The sequence below is a fragment of the Ambystoma mexicanum genome, chromosome 9 (assembly GCF_040938575.1).
Source record: "Ambystoma mexicanum isolate Mex_15411 chromosome 9, UKY_AmexF1_1, whole genome shotgun sequence".
Taxonomy (NCBI): Eukaryota; Metazoa; Chordata; class Amphibia; order Caudata; family Ambystomatidae; genus Ambystoma; species Ambystoma mexicanum.
This window is the reverse complement of record NC_090931.1, coordinates 823026354-823049902: the sequence shown is the minus strand read 5'-3', so window position 1 is coordinate 823049902 and position 23549 is coordinate 823026354. Positions and strand designations below refer to the sequence as shown.

The window sequence follows — 23549 nt, the reverse complement described above, 5'->3', positions numbered from 1 at the left end:
GAGCACTGCTAGCAGTTCCAACAGGTTTATGTGATTTTGGGCTGTGACCTGTGTCGACAGGCTGTGCACTGTGTGGTGAAGGTAATGGGCTCCCCACCCAGTGAGTGATAAGTCTGTTGTGACAACTGCTTGTACTTTAGGGTTGTGAAAAGGTTTTAACTTTAACAGTTCCTCCTTTGTCCACCAGCGTAGTGCTTGAACTAAGGTTAGTGAAACAACCACTAGATCGTCCCACTGACCCTGCTTGCCTGAGACCACTGTTTCGCTAACCACTCTTGCATTGGGCGCATGCACAGCTGTGCGTGCGGAACCTGGTAAATGCATGATGCCATCATCCCGAGCAAGCGCATTGCTTTGCGTACGGTTATTTGGCGACCAGCTAGATACTGAGGTATTTGCAGAAGTATGTTTTGCACTCTTTCGTTTGATGGAAAGACTAGACCCTCTTCTGTCTTTATGACAGCTCCTAAGAACTATTTAGTTTTGCCTGGAACGAGACTTCATTTTTTCTCATTGATTGAGAATCCCAATTGGAACTGGAGGTTGATTGATCTTTGGGTATTTTGCGTGCAAATTTGGGGGGATTCCCCTGTTATCGGCCAGTCATCCAGATAAGGGTACACTGCGATTGATTCTCTGCGTAGACCCACTGCCACTACCGCTAGTACCTTGGTGAATACCTTTGGAGCGGAGGCTATGCCGAAGGGTAGTACCTTGAATTGGTAGTGTTGGAACCCTACTTTGAATCGCATGAATCTTCTGGGCGCTGGGAACACTGAAATATGAAAGTATGCATCTTTCATATCCAAGGTTGCCATGTAGTCCCCCTATTTTAGCAAGGGATTACTTCCTGTAGCGTTTTTTCATGTGTATTTTTTGTGGCTTGACATAGGTGTTTGCAGGGTGCAGTTCTAGGACAGGGCACATTGTTAGTTTTTTTTTGGCACAAGGACGAACATTGAATAACTACCCATGTTTACCTGGTTTGCCGGGACAATTTCTATGGCGTCCTTCAGTAGCAGTGCTTTGACCGCTTCCAACAGGATGCACTGTTCTTCCTGTGAACTTGTCTTTGTCTCGGCAAGTGATTGGCAGGTGTTTAAATCAGCTCTATGCAATACCCCCCACCACGGTGGAAAGTACCCACTTGTCCGATGTGATCCCCTCCCATGCGTGGGCAAAGTGTGAAATACGACCTCCTACTGGAGTGGCATGGGAGGGAACCTGTAGCGGGTGGCCATTGCTTAGAAGGGGTTGAGCCCCCTCTTGAGGAGGAGGATCTGCCCCTACTTCTAGATCTTCTCTGGCCTCTTTGAAAACCCTGTTGGGAGGACTGCCCTTGTGAAGAATCCCAGGATGAACTTTTCCAACCCTGGTTGTAGTTAGAGGACCTCTGGGAGTTCTGTCCTCTAAATCGGTGTGAGTTTGAGCCTGACCTTTGCCTAAAGGGCTTGTTTGTGAGCTGTCACACGGATTTGAGGGTATCATATTCTTCCTTTGCGTTTTTAAGTGCATCCTAAACTGCTTTGCCAAATAAAGCGTTGGGCTTAATAGGCATGTTTAAGAGGGTAGCCTGGGTCTCCAGTTTGAAACTCGATTGACAGAGCCATGCTTGGCGTTTAATCATTGTGCCTTCTGCCACGATTCTCCCTGCGTTGTCTGCTGCGTCCAGGTTATTTTTAAGGATAAAGCTTGCTACCTGTTATCCATCAGTGATGGTGGGAGAGAGCTGTGTTATTAGGGGCTCTGGCACCGAGTCTATTTGCTGTGCAATCTCGTCCCACTTGTGGAAATTGTACCTGGCTAATAGTGTGTTATTATTAGCTATCCTTGTTTGATAGACAGCGAGGAATCTACTTTTCTTCCCAGGGTCTATATGTTCTTACTCTCTTTGTCAGGAGAGGCTTCGGCAGGGGTTGCCTGGGTATTTATTTTGAAGTGCTTTGCAGCTTTTAGGAGCAGGTCATTATATTGCAGTCGGTTGTCTATCGGGGAGTCAGCCACTGGTGGGTCAGTGTGGTCTGGTGATTGGATGATGTATACGTCATCATAATCATCTAAGTCTCCTGTGTCCCCTTGGTCCTCTGGGTCTGTGTACGAGCCAGGGTCTTGTGAGTCTTGGGTGTTATAATAATAGGTGCCCTGACCTAAGTCCTGATATGAGGAGGATGGTAGCGTGGTTGTATCCAGGTGGGCTTTTTTGTCTGAGAGCTTGCTGCCCTCCTCTGTGGGGGCCCCTGAAGGTTGTTGAGTTGTTTGGGGTGTTCGTCAAAGAAGTTTATAAAACTGGACATTCTCCTCATGACCCTACTGAATTGTTCTGGGGTCCATTGGGAGAAGCTTGGCAACACAGAGGGAGCAGGAGTAGCAGGTGCAGTAGCCCCTGAAAGGGTGCCCTCAGGGGTAGTGTAACCCCTACTTTTTGTGGCCTGTGACTTTATAACCAGGGGTGTCGAAGTCTTGGAGGTTTTCGACTTAGTGAGCTGGACTTTAGTAAGGTGTCGGGAATGTGTTTTCTAATTAATTCTCTTAATTTAGAACTCTTTCTGAGGCCGTCAACGAGTCTTTCAACGCCCGTTCTGCGGAAACTCGAGGGCTTCCCAGATTTAGACATGGTGTCAGAAACATACTTTACCGTCTGTTTCGGGGCCTGTCATGTGGTGATCATGACCGCGATGGCCCAGAGGACAGGGAATGTTTGGACCTTCCCCTTGACACCGCGTGTGGCTTATCGGCCGATGACGTGGTTCACTTTCGGCAATGGGGGATGTGCTTGGTCTGGTGCAAACTGGTAGTGCTTGAGCCGTCGGCTGTCGTCCCCGTAGCAGGGTGGGTGGCTTGCATGCAGGAATCCTATGTATCCTGATCTCCCTCGGATGCTGCCATTGCTGGAAGCTCCCTCAAAGTCCCTGTCAGCCTCAGCCTGCATGGCGTGGTGGGCCCAGCGTTTAGTCTTGCGTCCCTTTATAGTTTTTGGCCTAAACAGTTTGCAAGACTTGCACTGTTCTTCGGCGTGGTCCCTAGGGAGGCAAAGGTTACACACTCAGTGCAAATCCTTCCAGGGAAACTTCCTGTTACAGGAAGGACAGAATTTAAAAGGAGTGTTTTCCATCACTTATGAGGATGGCAGCATGGGGAAATAAATGGGAGTAAATTCTCTAGTGAGAGTGGAATATGAACCTCCTCCCCGCCCTCCATATTGTGCAGGACCAAGGACGTTGGCAAAGGTTTGCTGAGACAGGAGTCTCTGTCGTCGACGGATGGTCTTGTCTTTGAATCCGTTGCCGGAGATCTTGCGGTAAATGGTTGTTGAAAGGACAGGAAGAAATACTAAGAATAAACTTTTACTAAGTAATGACATCAGCCAAGAAGGAACTCTGTGATATGCGTCCAACTACGATGGTGGAAAAAAACAATCTGAGGGACCACGACACGTGAAGAACCATGGGTACAGTGGCATCACACTAGGAATAGCATTACTGGCACACAAAACAAAAATGTAATACTCTGTGGCTACCACTAGATGTCGGCCTATGCATAGCATGTGACATAAGCAGATCCACAAGCCTCAGAAATGGTATCTGGTCTTTCCATCGAAACATTTACCATCAAATTAAATCCAATGAAAATTATCCATTGAAATTCATTTCAATCAAAAAGCATTTTCATTGAATATTTTTCATTTGATTTTAGGGTTAAGGTTAGGGTTAGAGTTAGGGTTAAGGTTAGGGCTAGGTTTGGGTTAGAGTTACGGTTAAGGTTTGGTTAGGGTTAGGGGGTTGCCCTTGAGGGTTGCGGGGGAATCCCCCCCAATAAACAATAAAACGTTAAATGAAGCTGGCCAGTGCCGAAATACTTTAAAGATTTCAGCACTGGACAGCTCCATGTAGCGTTTTAACGTGAATCGAATTCCTATATTTAATGGACAAGTTTGATGGAAATGTACCTTGAAATGTAAAATATAGTATTTTGATGCATTTATTTTCGGTGGTTTTAACTCGATGGATTTCTTTTTCGATTGATTTCATTGGAAACACTATAAACCATCAGAAATGTATTTATTGAAAAGACTTTGCCTGAAGGTGCTTTATGGTTGCAGCACAAAACATAAAAAAACAAACTCACCAGTTGTGGTTCCCAAAGGAACCATAACCCAGCCAATGGCATGAACTGCTCATGATGGCCCACTGAAAGTAATCTTTAAACATCATTTTAGTCTCGTTTCCTGTTGACACTCAAATCTAAAGTAAAACTAAACATAATGAATCTGAGTATTCTTAGATGTCTTTGCTCCTGTTCTCCTAAGGGAACTGTGTATATACGTATATCATCTCGGAAGTCATGTGTGGCGCAGGAGAATTTCATGGATGTGGTCAAGTTAGGACTTCTGGTGAATTTCTGTGGTTGTACGGTTTTGTGTTGAAATCATAATATCCTTTCAATTATTTTCAGTCAATTTAATTTATTTTAATTATATAAGGATCACGCATGCAGCCCCTCTGCCCCACACAACTCAGATCAGTAGAGGCTGGCGCCTACACCTCTGGGGGTGCAGGAAGCAGAGGGCGGCAGGCAGGCGCACCAGAGTCAGCAGCAACAGGCAAGCACTCGACATGGGCGCCACCAACTTGACTTGACTTTGTCTTATTGTTGGAACGTGATGCTGCGTTCCCTCAAGCGCACATCTCAAACTCACCCCATCCCTATGGCAATGAATGCCCTGCTTTTGGCCTCGGCATTCTGTTAAAAGGCTCACTGCAACTTTGGAACCCCACGTCTTACAGTTTGCTGTGTTACCTGCCATGCTAGAGGTCTTCTCGGGTAATTTGGACTCCTGTTTCCAAGCCTTCTTTTCTGTTTGCCTCATGCCCTTTCTTGCTTCCTGTCTGCAGTCTGTTTGCCTCCTGCCTCCAGCCCTGTCTAGTCCCCAGTTGTCAGTACTGTTCTGCCTCCTGGCGATTTTTCAGACTGTCTTCCCCCGCTCTTCTTCACCCCATTTCCCTTGGTCCCTATTTCCTGCCTCGACTACTATCGTACCTGGTTCCTGTTTACTGCCTACATGGGAACTGGAAAGACTGTTGTTACTTTTGTTTTTAAATCACTAGTGACATTTTTCACATCTCTTGGGCTTCAGGTAATTTTGGATCTTGGCTGAACTTCACTGTCAACGAAGTAGGACCTACCCTTTTTGTTTGTGATGACATATATAAAAATGCAAGGAATTTTGAATCGGGGAGAAACGCCTAAGCAGGGAGGAGAGTGACTCCTCCGCAGAGGCCTGGTAAACCTGGTAACAAATGCCAAGACCAGACTGCAGAAGTGAGCCCTGATCCCTGTGCTATGCACAACAAGGGTATTTGACGCTGAGACGACCAACATCAGGGAAGCAAATGCTTCTGAGGAGAGAATGCAATTATTGAGGTATGGACTTTGATTATCAAGGCTGGAGAAGCCGGAGAAGCCGACTGGGTTTTTGGAGCCTGATAAACCTGAGCAGAGAGAAAGCAAGACTATCAGATAGCCACAGGATGTCAGAGAGGCCCGAGGAACTAAGAGAATGTCACGGCTGGGGCAGCAGGGAAGGTTACAGGAACCTGTTAAACCTGAGTTGGCAGACGCCCTATTTAAACAAGGTTGGAACAAAGCAAATAAAAAGTCAGAGGACTTTGGGAAGTCCTGAGAAATAAATAGACTGTAACATTCAAGGCTGGGAGAGCCACCAGGGTTAAGGTAATCGAGCAAACCCAAAGAGGTAGAGGCACACTCGAATCTGAGAGAAAATAAACCTGTCACAGGACTTTGGAGAGTCCAGGAACGATGAAGGTTAACAAAGAGAACTGGAGAAAAATAGAATGGGTGCCAAGCGCCCAGTCAAATATGGGAAAATGTTATGAGGTAACGATGCCAAGAAGCCAAGGTCGTAGCTTCTGAAATAGGCCAACAATGGATACAATTAAAGAGAAGAAGAACAGAGTATCCTGTTCAGAGAAGGTCAAGATAAGCCACAGATGGCAGACAACTGGCAGCAGTAAATCAAATAAACGAAATTGCATGAAGGAAAGGCCGATTTCATGGTGTCTGAATGACACCTTAACTTTCCCAGACCATGAAGCAGACTCAAGGTCAACCCCAAAGAAATAACTGACACATGACAACTGAAGTGATGATTGATTGTAAGAATAATTGAAGGGAAGCTGGAGTGCAGACAAACTCCCTCCACCTGGCCAGCTATTCTCCACGCTGCTAAATGCAATTGGAAAGGTATGAGTGGGGTTGATGCCAACCCAATCATAGTAGACCATGTAATCTAAGGTCCTATAGTTAATAAAAGCAATGAGACGCCAAACTTTTAGTGACGTTTACAGTAGCCATTTTGAAGGAAGGGCTTAGTTGCCCCACCTGACATGTCTATCCAATCCCCTCTCTCCGTTACCATATACAGATATAGTACCTATATTAAAGTTACCTTCCTAGAACCAATCAAGTTGCATGCTAAGTTTTAAGAGTTACACGTCAGTGATGATGAGTTTTTGGTATAAATGTTGTTTTTTCTGAAATTAATTGGAGTTGAAGCGAGAAGGAAGATCGAGCGATTTCTGATATTCATTGAACTCCCAGTTTTTTGTACTTGTCATTAAACAGACTCTCTTTGCCAAACTATTGAGTTGTCATTATTGATTTGGTGCAAGAGTACAAATCTGCATCCCCATCCATCTCAAGGGTGCTGCTGCTCATCTTAAAGTGCTGTTTGGAAACCCCCAGTCCAATGGGCCGGCTAAGGTCCATCTAGTACAGGAATACGGGGTAAGTTGCCATTGATAGACCATGAGATGCTGCATTGTGTTAAAACCAGAGCAGTTTCTCATGTTCAATTACAGTGCACATTTTATATAGGATTACGATGTGCGTCATTTATATTGCTTAATATAAAAGAGCCTGATTCTGCATTCTAGCCCTATGTACATCTTTGTATGCACTCTGATTTTAGTTCTGTCTTTCCCATTTGATAATTGACAAGGGGGGTCCTGGGAGTCTCTCTGCCAGACATTAGTCCTGGTTACGATAGACTTACCGAGAGTCTTTAGCTCACTATCTTTCACAGAGAAGAAATATCCCAAACATATCAGTCTTTGTCCTGCCCTGGGGCAGTCCAGCACCGAAATGCTAGGCAATTCTCCTCTGAACAAGAGTACCAACAGCATCCCCAGACACGTGTTCCGGTCTGGTTGGACCTCATCAGTAGGGAGGAGCTGTGCCTCTCTAAGAATAGTGAGCAAGGGGTCCACGTCTGGATTCCCCTAGTAACTTAGGGTGAGACCCAGAGTTACTTAAATATGCAAATTGATAAGGGGGGTCCTGGGAGTCTCTCTGCCAGACATTAGTCCTGGTTACGAGAGACTTACCCAGAGTCTTTAGCTCACTATCTTTCACAGAGAAGAAATATCCCAAACATATCAGTCTTTGTCCTGCCCTGGGGCAGTCCAGCACCGAAATGCTAGGCAATTCTCCTCTGAACAAGAGTACCAACAGCATCCCCAGACACGTGTTTCAGTGGTTGGACCTCATCAGTAGGGAGGAGCTGTGCCTCTCTAAGAATAGTGAGCAAGGGGTCCACGTCTGGATTCCCCTAGTAACTTAGGGTGAGACCCAGAGTTACTTAAATATGCAAATTGATAAGGGGGGTCCTGGGAGTCTCTCTGCCAGACATTAGTCCTGGTTACGAGAGACTTACCCAGAGTCTTTAGCTCACTATCTTTCACAGAGAAGAAATATCCCAAACATATCAGTCTTTGTCCTGCCCTGGGGCAGTCCAGCACCGAAATGCTAGGCAATTCTCCTCTGAACAAGAGTACCAACAGAAACCCCAGACACGTGTTTCGGTCTGGTTGGACCTCATCAGTAGGGTGGATCTGTGCCTCTCTAAGAATAGTGAGCAAGGGGTCCACGTCTGGATTCCCCTAGTAATTTAGGGTGAGACACAAAGTTACTTAAATATGCAGATTTAACAAGGGGGGTCCTGGGAGTCCCTCTGCCAGACATTAGTCCTGGTTACGAGAGACTTACCCAAAGTCTTTAGCTCACTATCTTTCACAGAGAAGAAATATCCCAAACATATAAGTCTTTGTCCTGCCCTGTGGCAGTCCAGCACCGAAATGCGAGGCAATTCTCCTCTGAACAAGAGTACCAACAGAAACCCCAGACACGTGTTTCGGTCTGGTTGGACCTCATCAGTAGGGTGGATCTGTGCCTCTCTAAGAATAGTGAGCAAGGGGTCCACGTCTGGATTCCCCTAGTAACTTAAGGTGAGACCTTACTCTTGTTCAGAGGAGAATTGCCTCGCATTTCGGTGCTGGACTGCCCCAGGGCAGGACAAAGACTGATATGTTTGGGATATTTCTTCTCTGTGAAAGATAGTGAGCTAAAGACTCTGGGTAAGTCTCTCGTAACCAGGACTAATGTCTGGCAGAGAGACTCCCAGGACCCCCCTTGTCAATTTGCATATTTAAGTAACTTTGGGTCTCACCCTAAGTTACTAGGGGAATCCAGACGTGGACCCCTTGCTCACTATTCTTAGAGCGGCACAGCTCCTCCCTACTGATGAGGTCCAACCAGCCCGAAACACGTGTGTGGGGATGCTGTTGGTACTCTTGTTCAGAGGAGAATTGCCTAGCATTTCGGTGCTGGACTGCCCCAGGGCAGGACAAAGACTGATATGTTTGGGATATTTCTTCTCTGTGTAAGATAGTGAGCTAAAGACTCTGGGTAAGTCTCTCGTAACCAGGACTAATGTCTGGCAGAGGGACTCCCAGGACCCCCCTTGTTAAATTTCCCATTTGATAACCAGAGTCTGCTCCCATGCAAATAATGAACGTTCCCTACTAGTGACTACTAGTAGGGAACAACTCCTTTGTAAAGTACAGCCATGTTAAGTGCTTGTATAGGAGCCAAATGCCAGTAAAGTTCTGACAACTATGTCCATTTACATCCACGTTACACTTGAGTGTTTGTTGGTTATATAAAACATAGACATGTGCTCTTTATAGGGCCAAAATAAATACTGGGCTAAAATAATATTTCCAGTAGTTTGGAATACATGCAATCATAACAGAAACTACTCAAAAGTAAATGATATGACTGCACTTTTGCTTTGAGGTTTCAGAAGTCGGTTTGGGGCACTGGAAAGGATGGATTACCTTTCTGGTGTTTTACTGATAGCTCTGCTGAGAGGGTCTCCTTTTTTCCTTACACAATTATCTTTAGGAATTGCAGGATTCACGACCTAAGAAATAGGTTTTTTCTCCAAATGTGTTTGTTGTTTTACATATATTTCAGCCATTTTTTGATGGAGCCCTTTAAAGCAGGAGAGAAAGCTTCACCAATTGAGGCATTACTTAGAGTATTAGCAAATGTCTATGAATTATCTCCAAATTGTTTAAACTGACTGTTTTATAATTATTAGATTTGAGTATTTGTCTTGTGAATGCTTTTGTATAAAGCACAACACAATAAAAAGAATGTTTACAAAAATTACCTTAAACCATATTTGTCAGTGTGGAATTTGTGATGAGATATCTAACATTTAGTAGCAAAGTACTTATTGCCACTGATGTACTGGTCTGCTTCTTTCCTCCCCCCCTGCACTTGCTGCAGGGGCTGTGTGTGCTGTTGTGTTCCTGATCACTAGAGCCCATTGTTTGCATTCTAAATCTGTTGCACACCACTAACATTGGGGTCAGAGTGGGAAGAGCACCAAATGATTAAAAATGTACCTGGAGCCCGGCCGACCATGTCACCCATGCAGTCTTTATACTTCTTTGCGAGGAGTGAGTAGAGTTTGGGCAGGTCGACATCTCGCCCGGCTTCCACCAGTGCCTCAGCCGTTGCTAAGTGCATGACTGTGTCGTCACTAACATTCCATCCATCCACGTTGAGGTTCTCCATGCCACCCAGCTTGGCCAGCTCTTCATGGATCTTCTCGCCACTTCTGCTGAACTCCCAGGAGCCATTTCTGTAGCCAAGAGCATCCCCGACACCGCTGAGCACCATGGCTGCAACATAATATTCGGTCGGAGCAGAGCACATGCCGAGCGAAAGTGAGATTCTTTGCAAGATCTGTAAATGAATGGGACATGAAACAGTAAGTACATATTTAGAAAGAAAGAATGGTCCTTGTCCTTTAAACAAATGTTCCTAATATGGCTAGACATTGGGATGTGTTTCAAATTGACTTATATTTTAATCACTGGACACACTAGCCTCTTCAGACTCCTCAACCAGACCTTGTGGCCATACCCTCTGATTTTATTGGTATCCCAAATAAAGTGCCCCATATGGCAGATAATATTTTCAGTGTTCTTATCTAATAGGGCCAACACATGATGAAACAGGCATAATCCATTACTTACATAGCAAATACATAAATGCTGCGTTACAGACTCAAACCATTGATCAGGGGGTAACCTGAAGATTCCCCAGTAGCCAAAATGGCAGGGAAGGCGAATCGGTTACCCCAGAATTGGGGTAGGAGAGAGACTGTCACAGCTGGATAGGAATTCGATTTGCAGAGGGATGTGCGTTGGAAAATAGTCAGTTCATGCTCTCATACACCTGTGGCTGGTCTGGCCTACTGGAAAGCAGGTGAAGAGCAATGCCCCATGCTGCTAAGGGTCTTCTAAGCCCCCTCCCCCCAACAGCATATGTCTGCCTCACATGAAATAAAAAAAATAACATGCCAGGCGTTTCACTATTAATGTGTTTACTGACCCCAAGTGGTAAGGGGATCTACTCCGGGCTCCCTCCCACATGGGCTCAGTCAGCCAATGCCTTCCCAGGTGTCGGGAATGTGACTGACCAGAGGCGTCAACAGGTTAGGGCATAAGCGGGCTAGGCCCATCCAAAATCTGTAAATGACCGCTCAACAGTGCTGTGTGGCCCTTTACAGATGTAAAAAAGGCAGTTGAGAAGGCAGCGTTGTGTCAAGTCTGGAGGGAAACAAGTAAGGGGGAAAGCATTTTTGATGTGTGTATGCAAGAATTGTATGTGTGTATGGATGTATGTGTGCATGCATGTGATGGGGTATCTCTGTAAGTGTGCGTGTGTAGCAAGTGAATGTCTGTGTAAGTACGCATGTATGAATAAATGCAGCCTGATTGGTGTGCGCAAGTGAATGAGAAAACAGTGTGAATGTTCTGGGTGTTCATGTGAATGGCAGAGAAGCTGTTCTGGTGTGTGCCCGGTAGGTATAGGTGTGTGTGTGTGTGTGATAGAGAGAGAGAAGAGACACACACTGGGGACGAAGGGGCATAGGAGCATTAAGATTGTCATACCATACATGGAATTTTGTGCTCACGTTAGGGGGAAAGTCAACATGATGAGTGTTCCTACATGGGGGAGGGGAGGGCAGGTTTCCTTACTGAGGCATGTAATTTTTTTTATACTAGTATCAAGGTCAAAGGCAACATGATGAGTGTTCTTATATTGTGAGGGAGGAGGGGTTTGCATAAGTAAGGACACTTTTTCTTATTGTGGAATGGCTTTTTTGTGTTGCTGCCATTAAGGCAAAGCCAGCAAGAGTATGTCCTTATATGGGGGTGCTGGCATACATTGGCAGAGCCAGCATGAAAATGTTTTTTTAATAGTATCTTTACTGGCATTATGGGCAAAGCAAAATGCGTATGTTCTTATGTGGGAATACTGGCACATATCCCCGGCATGGACATGTATGGGCACTAGCAGCATGAACATGTTTTTACACTGACAGAGTACTGGCAAATAGAGAGAAAAGGCATTACGCAAATGGGTCGAAAATGCACCCGTGCATTGTTGTTGACTTGGCATCTAATGGATTATTTTTTCATTTCTTACGCTACAAAACCGATCGTAAGCTGTGGGCCTTTTACCAAAAGTGTCACGCAAAGTGTACTGTGAAGTGCACCAGAATAAACATTCTCGGGGAGAAGCAGCCCCTCTCAACACAAATGCCACTTATTTGGTTAGGGCTCCCGTGATACGCTAGGTTGCTCCTGCATATTCCGCGAGGCAGAACAAACCCTCTTCCCTCTGCAGGCTCCCCTGGGAGTGGGCCCAACTACATTAGCTTCAGACCTCACTTGTTAGACAATCCTGGCTATGCCTCTGTGACTGCCGCTTGGGCATGCATAGGGGCTGGCTGCTTGCCCCGCTTTCGCCCCCGTATCCAATCTTTTCCCTGTATGTAAATCACATTTGTGAATCGGGAATTCTTATGCAAAAACATACATATGCAGGTTCCAAGGCACACTTTGCTCCTGACATGCTATGCCCGGGAGTCTTTCGTAGTAAGCACCACAATTCCTAAACTTTGCTTGCCCCAACAGCTCTACGGCATTCCCAGCACCACTAATTTCTATTTCTATTTTCTATGTCAAAATATGAGACACTAAATAGGAAGTCATCTCCCTTTCGGTCACTTGAGCTGGCGTGAGGCTCATGGAAGATCAAGGGATAACGCGTGGCCTGGATTGAAAGGCAGGTCCAATCAGCTCGCTAGTGAGAAGTTATGAACCGAATGCAGATGAGAGAATGGAAACCAGGTGCCAGTAGCCGGTACTCCCTACAGTATTGTAGGCTTCCTTCAAGATTACTCCTCCAATTTTCAAGCGTCAGGTCTAGGGGTGACCTTTGACTTTTTATTGACTTTTTATTTTATTTAATTGTTCATTTATAAAACGCTTAATACCAGCGAGTGGTTTCTAAGCGCGGGATAGGGATTCGAACCTGTGTTGCTTTGCGTTGTCTTGCTTCAAAGACAAACACGTTGCCTCAAGCTATCCTTCCCCCCTTATCACAGATCATTGCAGTGAGGAAGTCATCATTCCTCCATCTGCATCTCCTGAGGAGCATATTTCTGCTTGTGTGTCTACCTCAATGGTTGCATCAGTCTTCTCCTTGACTTCTGTAATGTCATCTGTTCAGGGGTCCCAGCAGAATCCTTGTTGTAAAAGTCTAAAATCATGCAGCATGTCTTATATTAATCCTCAGAAGAACACATCTTTTCTGAAATGCAGTGCCTCCAAATAATACGCTAACTTCAGTGCTCTATGCCTGGCTCATAAAGCCATACCCACACTTGCACTAGGCTTTCTCTCCAGAGTGCACCCTCATTATGTTATGTATTGTTATGTTATAGGTTCTTATACCGCGTACTGTTGCCACTTGCATGGTTACTTGGCGCTCTGGCATATCTTTAAGGCAAGTGAGGCAGGGGGTAAGTAAGTAAGACTGAGCAGGAGAAAAGAGAAAGAGAGCTGTGGAGTGCTGTTGGCAGCTTCAGTTCGGTTGACACTGTTCACTAAGCGTAGGTGTGTTTTTCGGTTGGTAACCACCATGTGCTGTTGGGTGAGGCTATTTGTGGTTTGTTTCATTGTGGTGTAGTGAAGTGCGTGTGGTTCGTTGTGCTGTAGAGGTATGGTTGTGTTTAGTTTAGAGTTTGAGAGGAGTATGCAGAAGTGTGAGTTTTTAGTAGGGTTGGTTAGTGGCCGTACCCTTTCCTACGTTTGCTGTTATGATTAACTATGGCCCATATCCCTTACCCTTTCTGGTGTGCAGTAATTTCTGCCCCCATGGGTTCTTTCAGGAATGTGATACTGCTAGATATTGCTCCCTAACACAGATAAGCTGAGTGAAAGATTGGCCCACCAACACAAATGGGACAAAGGCGAGACAATGCCCCCCACACAGATGGGCCAAGTGAAAGACATGGATCACTAACACAAATGGGCTACACCCATGTGTGTCACACCCGAGCAGTGTGAGAACAAATGCCTGAATTTCGAGACACAGCAACAAATAGAAAAAGTCCAAACCAGAGAAGCATCAATAAATAGAAAAAGCCAAAATTTGAGATTTCTGGAAAGTGAGGAAAAAAGCCTAAAGTTGAGATAAAGCAGTAAATGGAGAACCACCTACAAATGGAACACAGCAGTGATTTCAAAACGACTTACTAGCTGGCTGACGTTGGTATGCTATGCTATGTTACGTTAAGTAATAAGAGTGGTAGGGTTATAATGGAATACAGTAATTGCTGTACTCGCCACCATGACCACACTTTCAGTCACTGCTGGTTGACGGAGGATGGTTTCCCAGGCGAACACAGGCAAACACGGACTGGAGTTGCTTCTTCGGGAGTTGCCCTTTGCCTTGGGGCTCTTAGCCATTGGCCCGGCCGGGCAGAGGCTGCCCTGTAGGGTGACCTATGTTAGGGTTGGGGCCCAATCAGCCTTTGAGGGTAGGAAGGGAAGGGAAACAGGAAGGGGACAAGGAGAGACTGGGCAGACATTGGAAAGCGCCAGAAACAGCAATAAACACGTCGAAAAACGAAAGGAAAGTAACAAAATAATATATACATATAAATAAAAGTATCAGGCGCAGTATCTTGGCCCGGCCGGGCAGAGGCTGCCCTGTAGGGTGACCTATGTTAGGGTTGGGGCCCAATCAGCCTTTGAGGGTAGGAAGGGAAGGGAAACAGGAAGGGGACAAGGAGAGACTGGGCAGACATTGGAAAGCGCCAGAAACAGCAATAAACACGTCGAAAAACGAAAGGAAAGTAACAAAATAATATATACATATAAATAAAAGTATCAGGCGCTGGATGGAGGGACAGGCCCTTTGCATACTTGCCAACCCTACCGATTCAGGCGGTATGATACAGCTTTTTAAGCACTCTTACCGTCTACCGATTTTGCTGTCAAAACCTACCGTTTAATGGCTCCAGGCCTGGCTGCAAGAGGCCCAGCCAGGCCAGTGTGAGCAAGAAGCAGCATCCTCCAGTGAGAAGGTGGGCACGTTAAATGGCCCATTTTTGATTGATGATGTTAATGACATGCTGAATGGCAACCTGTGAAAGAGACACACATACACTCTCTGCCCTGCGTATTGTGAGGTCAAGGGTCAACCCTGTTCGGGGGGGGGGGGTTCTGGGGGTTAGTGGAGCACTCTTGGCTGTGAGACAGCTCCTTTTGGCAGCATGACACGTCAGAGACGCTGTGATGTGATCTGACCTTTATGGTAACATAGGTGTTCAAACAAATGCTGTCATTCCTCTTTCTCTGTGTTAGAATATAATAATATGCATCTTTCTTATCCCTAACCTAATCCCTTTTTCGCGATCAAAATCCCATTCTTTTTAGTAATATTCAAAATGGGGTCTCATTTGTCAGTCATTGAGAAGAAACAAAATAGAAATGTGTTCATGGCTTCCTCTGTCAGTCAGTACAAGAAAAGGCTGGGTCCGTGCAGAGGGCATGTATCAGTCGCCTGGCCTTCACCGATAAACCTAGGTTAAATAACATTAAGGACAGACCCTCCTATTCCGCAAAGAAGGAAAGGCTATTCCAATATGGCTCTATTCTCTTAATAAATGTTATGTAAAGACTGGCAGCACTAACCAGAGGTTACACAATGAGTCATATTGTTCAGCCCTTCCACTTTGTTAGACACACAAAAGGTATCTTTAAAAGGTTATGCAAATAGGGTGACCATTGTTGGTACGGTGGGCAAGTGGATTCTGTGTTTGAGGCCTCAAACATAAGTCACCGTCCGTGAACTGGCACAAAGAGCTTGTAATGAAAGCCATAAGCAAAGTGAAGACTTTTGACATAACAATAACATCTGTTGAATATGCAATTTGTTCTGTCTTCTGAGGATTAGGGCATTATTGTATGTAGTCTGAACATATTTGTGTTGTTATCTCTTGCAAATGAATAAAAAATGACCTATGCTGATGCAGGCTTCATTTTGTGTATAAATGGAGCTGCTGTGTACTATTCAGGCACTTCATTTCTCCACTCTCCATGAAATACTGGTCGTGGTTGAACCCAAAGTCCGCTCGAGTGCATGATATGCGCAAAATAAATCTTACCTTGCAATTTTGAAACTCTGTCTCAGATCCTCTACTTTGTTTGAATTATAATGCTTTGAAGTCTCATCTGGACACGACACCCGACAGTGCGGTTGCCGTGCATTTGGCATCGGATTCATAGCCATTCGGTAAGTAATCCTCTGAGACATTCACACCACCTATGCCTAAGCACAATCCTGTCCTCTTTCATGTATTCGAGTTTTATTTGGTGCTCTGTATTCTTTGCAGTTGATGGAGCGCGCAGGTTGCTTCGGCCCCCGTGCCTATAAGATTAAATTGCAGCAGTGACTTAAATATAGGAAAATCTCCTCTCTCCGATTATTTATAGTGTTTAAGGGCCATTGAACTATTTCAATGAAAGATATGTTCACTTCCAGTTCCCAATGCATGTTGTATGGGAGGATAGGTCCAAAAGACCCCCCGCCCCTGCAATCCCCTCCTGGTAGTGTCCATGGTGTCACCAGGGGCCCCCTCCCTTTGCCGCCTGGGCCCAGGCGGCGGGTGGACCACTGGCTGATGCATCGACAAAATGTGCTGTAATACATTAGGCCCTGGAAACCATTTTGTGAAAGCTGGGACTCCATCTTGGAACACGAGTCCTCGCATATCGTAGCACAGCCCCCACCAGAGAGTCCTCGCCTACTCTTGTTGCCTTCGCTCCATGGCAGATCTGCTTAAAGCCCGTTCCCAAGAACAGTTAGACATGAACAAGTATCAGGGCAAACACTGTATCATTCACCTTCCGCAATACATCATCATCCCCGGCGTGACCCGGCTAGCGGGGAAAGCTTGGAAAATAACTGCAAATTGCCTCCCATAGAGCAAAGCCTTAATTCTGCAGTATACGACGAGTATAAAAATGCATTGCGGTAATGTCCTTTTGTACGCAACCCATTACCTAAAGTTCATATATACTCTAAGACTCAATGGATGTACCCTCACTTGGTAGATTGTAAAGAATGCATAACTCTCATTATATCATGTGGGTAATAATGGTCACCCCGGCTGATACGATGTGCTTCCATAACGAAATATAAAGAGGCTAATGAGATAATGAACTAATGCTGCTAAGTGCGAAGGAGCATAGACACGACAGTGCTACACGTACAAGATGTGTAAGAAATGAACGTATAACCTGAGTTATGTGTAACAATATGTATTATCACTCTTAACTGTAATGATCTGTTGTTCCTGACTGCTTCACCAAACCTAATGCTACCTCAAACGTCATATAAACCATTGTTATGTAAACGCTGCTATTGTGTGAATACTTACTCTTGAGTGATGACCTAGAACATTGATATATTGTCAGATAACCTGTACAGAATGAATATGTAAAGGTGTAGATAATACGAACGTATGATTATTTGCAAACTCAGTAAGCATAATACTTATTCCTCTTTTCTTTATGTAATGTGCAGTACAATAAGAGTCGACCATTGCGAGCATACCCAAGGTCACCTCCCCTCCCCTCGTACCAAGATATGCCAGGGAAAGCTGAGGCCCAAGCTACATAGCCTTGCCTCCCCCAGTTCGACTGGAGCCGTTTCAAGCATCCACGATTACCCCGCAGCTCACATAGCCAGGGTCAACCACCAGAAGTATTTACAACCGAGCCCTAAAAATTCTCCTCTAATTGAAAGGCCAGAGGTGCGCCCTCAGCGGTTCAATGGCCCACCGGTTCGCCCCAAATTAATGGTCCTGCAAACAGACACCTAATATTGTACTAACACAGTGTACAAGCATCTATCACTACTTCTAACGAGACCCGAAAACTGGACAGGCTCACATCACGCTCTGAGACCTGACCCCATGGCCTATGATACCTAGTCAACAGGATTAGAGTAACCATGCCTTGATGCATTAACACATGTATCGCTTAACGTGCATTCCTCTTGTGTCTTAGTAACCTTTAGAATAACCTTTTGTAGGATTTACAGGACAACCAGGATCCCGATAACATGAGTGAAGGTGGTGTGTGTGGCCACAAGGGCAGAAAGCCAAGAAAAATGTTCATCAGTGTCACCGATCGTGTCCGGCCTGGCGGCACCTCCCAGATGAGCCCAGCTGACCTCCACACCCCACGTTGGCACCGCGATGACGTCCACCAACCACGAAGCACTGCACCTATAGCTAGTCGACGCCACCCAATCCCTACGAACTTGTGCCCCATATAATGTGTAGGCGCTAATGACGTGTTTTATAAATATAACCGCCTGTCTTTGCTATTGTCAGACAGAGCACTCTCGGAGTTTGCAGAGTTCTTTGCATGCCCTATTTGATTAGATAAACTCAGTTTATTCTCTCCCGCACTTGGTCCTAGTTTTATTCCACCTTGGGAGAGTCCATCACTGCCTCTCATTGCGGGGAGGGTAGTGCCATTGGGGGACGCTCGCCTTCAGTGGTGACCACGAATGCGTGATTTAATTTCTTAATATCCCTTCCATCCCCTCTGGCACGAAAATCTCCGGTCGACAAGGGAGACGCACGGCACGCCCGCTCAGGAGAGCTGCCTGCCTACGGCAACTTGTACGCTTAGAAGTGCGCACTCAATCGAAAAAGGGTACGGGATCCCGCTCCAAAAAATCCCCTTTGAGTACCGCTCGCCGGAGCTGGGATTGGCCGTTGAGTGTGTGGCGGCGCCGCCTGGACGACCCAGTTCGGAGACTCTCGGTTCAAGATGGGCACGTGAGTATTAAGTGCGAGTGACCGTAAAGGGAACAGGGGAAGGGAGCTGGATAAAACGAGGTCATTTAAAAAAAAAAAAAAGGGGGGGGTTACTTTGAATTACCAAACAACGATCGTACTTTATTCTATCGACTTTACTTTTCTTTGCATATGGCCATTAGGAATAAAAGGTGAACTAAAAGAGATAAGAGATAAGAGACGGGAACCTAGCTCCGCGAGGGGGTAGAAGGTGGCACCGCATAGTGCTTTCTCGACTAGTGCTGGGAATATATGAATAAGTGAAGAATAAGATAAATGTGTCTGGTAGAAAAAGGGAGACACGGTGAATATATTAGTAACTGCTATTTTCTGTTTCACTACTTCTCTTTCTAAAAAGTACTGAGTAAAAAGTAAAAGGGTTCAAAGGAGACAAGACTTCTTACAAAAAAAACAACAAAAAAAACACAAAAAGGGGGCCCCCATAGGTAGGGAGGGAAAAAGGTCATGTGTCAACTGTTAACAGAGCGTTAGATGTTGTTATATCTATGTGTTTTGTGTTGGAAGATAACTATGTTTGAGTGATTTAACTGATGACAAAAATGTGTGTAATAACGGTATGGTCATGGTAAGTGTGACCAAGTGCTGCTACAGGGAGATAAGGTTGAAAGATCGCAACCAATCATTGCATTGAATATCCGAACTAAAGGTAGTTACAGAGTTTATGATTGTTCTGCCCTTGCATATGTCTACGAGTTGTTCTAGGTACCAGCTGCGCGTATTATACTCACTATTGTTCAAGTGTTGAAAGGGGTAGACTAATACACACATACACACACATATACATAAGAATAAGACATACAATGGGGGCGGAAACACCCCTAGCACACATCTGCAAGAGTTTACCCGGGTATGCTGAGCGCATCAAAAAATACCATGATCAATGGATCACAGAACTAAAGGGAGAAGGGTTACCCCAGATCTGGCCAGAAGGAGGATCTTTCGACAAGAATGTCTTGGATATGATAGCAACCTGTATATTTATGAAATATAAGGGAAAGCAGTTTCAGAATAGGAAAGAAATACTAGACTTATGGAGATTATTCGAAGAAGTGCCCCCTCTTAAGAGGAAGGAAAGCGGACTTAATTTGCCTTCCACCATCGAGAATCCATTAATGATACCTAAAGCAGACAAGGAAGTAGTCGAGGCAGAGAAAACAGGTGAGGTAACACGGTTGTATCCCCTACTCAATAAACCAGTGCTGGCAGAAGGCTATAGCAATCCCACCTATGTACACCCGGCTGCATCCACAAGTACCCCAGGCCCGACCGCACCCCCACCATACGAAAGCCACAGACAACGTGGACAAGTAGGCACACTGACGGTTGACATCGAAAAATTGACAAAGGATTTAGATAGCAGGCTTTCATTAGCAAGAGAAGAATCATCAAGAATAAAAAAACATTTGTGAGCAGAGTGGAACTAATGTCACTAGATCCGACCAGGCACCTAGAGCACAGAACAGTGACAGGTCAATTGAAGAGGGGTGGAAAAAGGGAGAAATATTATTCAGAATACAGGAAGAACCAACGCGGATAGTGGAACTAGGAGAGATGGATGAACATGCTGACAATGACATAATGGCTACTGGGGATAGAGAAGATCTATGGTATGACATTGAGAACGAAGAAGAGGAAGGTGGGAGACAAAGTGTGGCGATGGGAGGAGAAGATGGGAGAACGGGTGGCACATCCCTAGGTAAGACAATGGAGGAGGAATGGACAGGGAGATTAAGGAATCGATTAGGGAGAATGGCAGTATTAGGGAAACGGGGAGTGAAGGTGAGTACAAACAGAGCAGAAAAGGGGAAATTACAGCTCCCATTGATACACAGGGGAGGTGGGAGACCAAACTACATACCCTGGGCACAAATGGACAAGGCTAATCTGTTAAAGTCATTACCACCGTTGTCAGGAGGGGCAAGTAAGTGGATATGTGCATTTGAAAAGCACACCGCAGGAGTGCCACTAGCGGTAGGAGATGTAAAAAGTCTGCTAGTATCGGCAGTTGGGGATCAGGCAGACAGAGTGTGGGTAAAGGCTGGTTTCCCGGGAGTAACGTTAGATTGTGATCGCCACGATGGAGCTTCCTTTAACACAGTGCGCACAAGGGTGTGGGATGCCTTGAGAGAAACATTCCCAGATACGCCCGATCTACAGTCAGTTATGCAGTGTACCATGAATGATGGGGAAGAAGCTTTGGATTACATTTTTCGGGTGCAGGAGATGTGGAGAGCAGAAACAGGTACACCCTGGTACCAGTCAACATCATTATTCTATTTCATAATAAAAAGAGGGCTCCCTAAAGAAGTACAAAAGGCACTCGACAGGATTGCAGGTATAGAAGCAAAGGGATGGCCTGAAATACAAAGCTTAATTGTTCACCACTGTAAAAGGATAAAAGAGCAGGAGAAAGAAATAGCCCAAAAGAGATTGGCAGATGAGGCAAAGCTAGTACAAACTAAACTAGTGAAGGTCGCTGCAGTGGTAGCCGCGCTCCCACACAACAGGGAGGGAGATGAGGAAGAGGAGGGGCTGGTAGCAATACAAGGAAGGATGGCAGCAAATTGGGCAGGAATTGGGCAGCAACAGTGGAACGGACAGGAGCAGTACGGAGGTCCGCAGTGGCAAGACTGGGCCCCTCGTGGGGGACGAGGTGGGTACAGAGGCCGTAGAGGAGGTGGTCCGGGGGCTGGTATGAATGGAGGATATGGTGGTCAAGGCCCTAGAGGGACAGAAGGGAGCTGCTGGAATTGCGGGAGGTGGGGCCACTTTTCCCGAGAATGTAGAAATAGGCCAAACAATGGCTATCAGGATACTATGGCAACCCCCACCCGGGGAGCCTGTACGGCCTTCCAATGGGAGGACCACAGAGGCAACCGGATCGGGAATGCGTAGAACAGTGGTCAGGTCAACCAACTAGAGCCTGAGTTATCCACAGAACGATGAGAATATGCATTACACATCAGGAAACCCATTCATGACAGTTGCAACGGTGCACCTGCCCCAGCCCCGTACAGTGGCGTAGCAGTAGTTTCAGGGAATGTCTTCAGTCAGGGGGGGGGCGATGAGACACCCAGCATAGGACAGCCCACAGGGAACACTTGCGTGTCCTGTTCTATCTACAACCTACAATGCAGCAGAGGAACGATTGATAGGGGCACAGATAGGAGACAAGCAATTCATTTTTATGGTGGATTCGGGAGCCGAGAAATCATGCATACGTGAAGGCTGGTTTCCCCTATCTAATCGCAGGTTGGAGACGCAGGGGTTCTATGGGGCTGTCGTCGAAGTTCCTTACACAGAAGATTTAGATGTGACAGTGGGGGGTAAAACAGTGAGAGCACCCCTACTCTATTATGAACAATCCCCAATAAACCTACTAGGAAGGGACCTCCTTAGTAAGCTCAACATGACTATATCCTTTACAGAGAGAGAGATAGTTTGTTCCACCCCAGGGATATGCCCTTTGCGCGTAATGCTGGTGGTGCGTGCACGAGCAACAGCACCGGAAATACGCGGCATACCAGTGAATCCAGATGTGTTCATCCAAGAATTGAAAACATTAGCACGTGTAGTACCTGAGCTAAAAAAGTTGGGAGTGGCGAGTGCCAGGAGAATTCATCTTTCGCCCAATAGTACGCCCAGAAACTGCTCCTGGTCCTGGCTCAGTGGGTTCTACGTTATTTTGCCGAATGATTTTACATCGTGGGACTTTTCATCGCCACCCTTTCATCGCCAAAAACTCCTTTTTTTAATATTATTTATGAGGGGGCTTGGCCCCCCCAAACCTCCCTTTACTTAAATAAACATACCCCAAACCGCACCAAACACCCCCCCCCCATAAAAAAGTTTTTTAAAAAAAGTTTTTGGCGATGAAAGGGTTGGCGATGAAAAGTCCTACGTTGTAAAATCATTCGACGAAATGCGTGTATACCGCTCATTGATATCCTTACACTTACATGCAGTACAAATTTCAGCCAAAAGAATTGCCGTGATTGCAATGGACATAGACGGATGTGAATGGCGCACTGTACTGTGCATCAATGCTGACATTGCCTTGCGTGACCTGTCAGATGAGGATCTTTTTTCTGACTCAGAAAGTGATGGTGAAGTAATAATGGAAATAGCTATACCATGTGATATCTTGATACAAGTAAGGCAAGTGCCCGTACAGTTGATGGCAGTGGTGGGGGCACCACCACCCTTCTTTGACGATGACATGAAACTGGTGCCCAGTAATTTGTGACCCACAGGCCCCCATGATGTAGGGCTGTTACATGGAGTAACCCCAGTGCAAATAAAGCTCAAGCCAGGAGCAATCCTGCCGCGTGTCAAACAATACCCATTATCCCGAGAGGCCGAAGAGGGAATAAAAGAAACAATAAGTGTTTTATTGGCGCAGGGAATAATAGTACCTTCAAATTCCCCATGCAACACTTGCGTTTACCCGATCAAAAAAGCAAAAGGAGGGGCATGGAGGATGATCCAAGACCTACGCCCAGTCAATGACGTCATACAAAAAGAGTTCCCACTAGTACCGAACCCTGCATCAATACTTTGTAGTATCCCAAAAAATGCATCACATTTCACAGTGGTGGATTTAAAGAATGCCTTCTTCTCCATACCCCTGGCAGAGGAAAGCACATATCTGACCGCGTTTACACTGGGTGGTAAAAGATATGAACACTGCAGGTTGCCACAAGGTTACTGTGAGAGCCCAAGCATATTCAATCGCATCCTCCATGAAGACTTAGGAAACCTAACAGCAGAAAGTACAATAATTCAATATGTCGACGACTTGCTTGTTTGCTCCCAAAGTGAAGAAGAATGTAGAAAAGACTCAGTCACACTTTTGACATTGCTGGCACATAAGGGTTTCAAAGCAGACAGAGGAAAACTGCAATACTGTCAACTTGAAGTATTA

General features: G+C 45.6%; 1 protein-coding gene across 9 annotated transcripts in view; it reads right to left on the bottom strand.

The window, feature by feature from the left end:
- LOC138488657 (ADP-ribosylhydrolase ARH1-like) overlaps positions 1 to 23549 on the bottom strand; it is a 74542-nt gene that overhangs the window by 30982 nt on the left and 20011 nt on the right. For all 9 annotated transcript variants that reach the window (XM_069615830.1, XM_069615833.1, XM_069615832.1 and 6 more), the window contains one exon: positions 9771 to 10113. In XM_069615830.1, coding sequence (XP_069471931.1) covers positions 9771 to 10113 — 343 coding nt within the window. The remainder of the gene's footprint in view (positions 1 to 9770; positions 10114 to 23549) is intronic.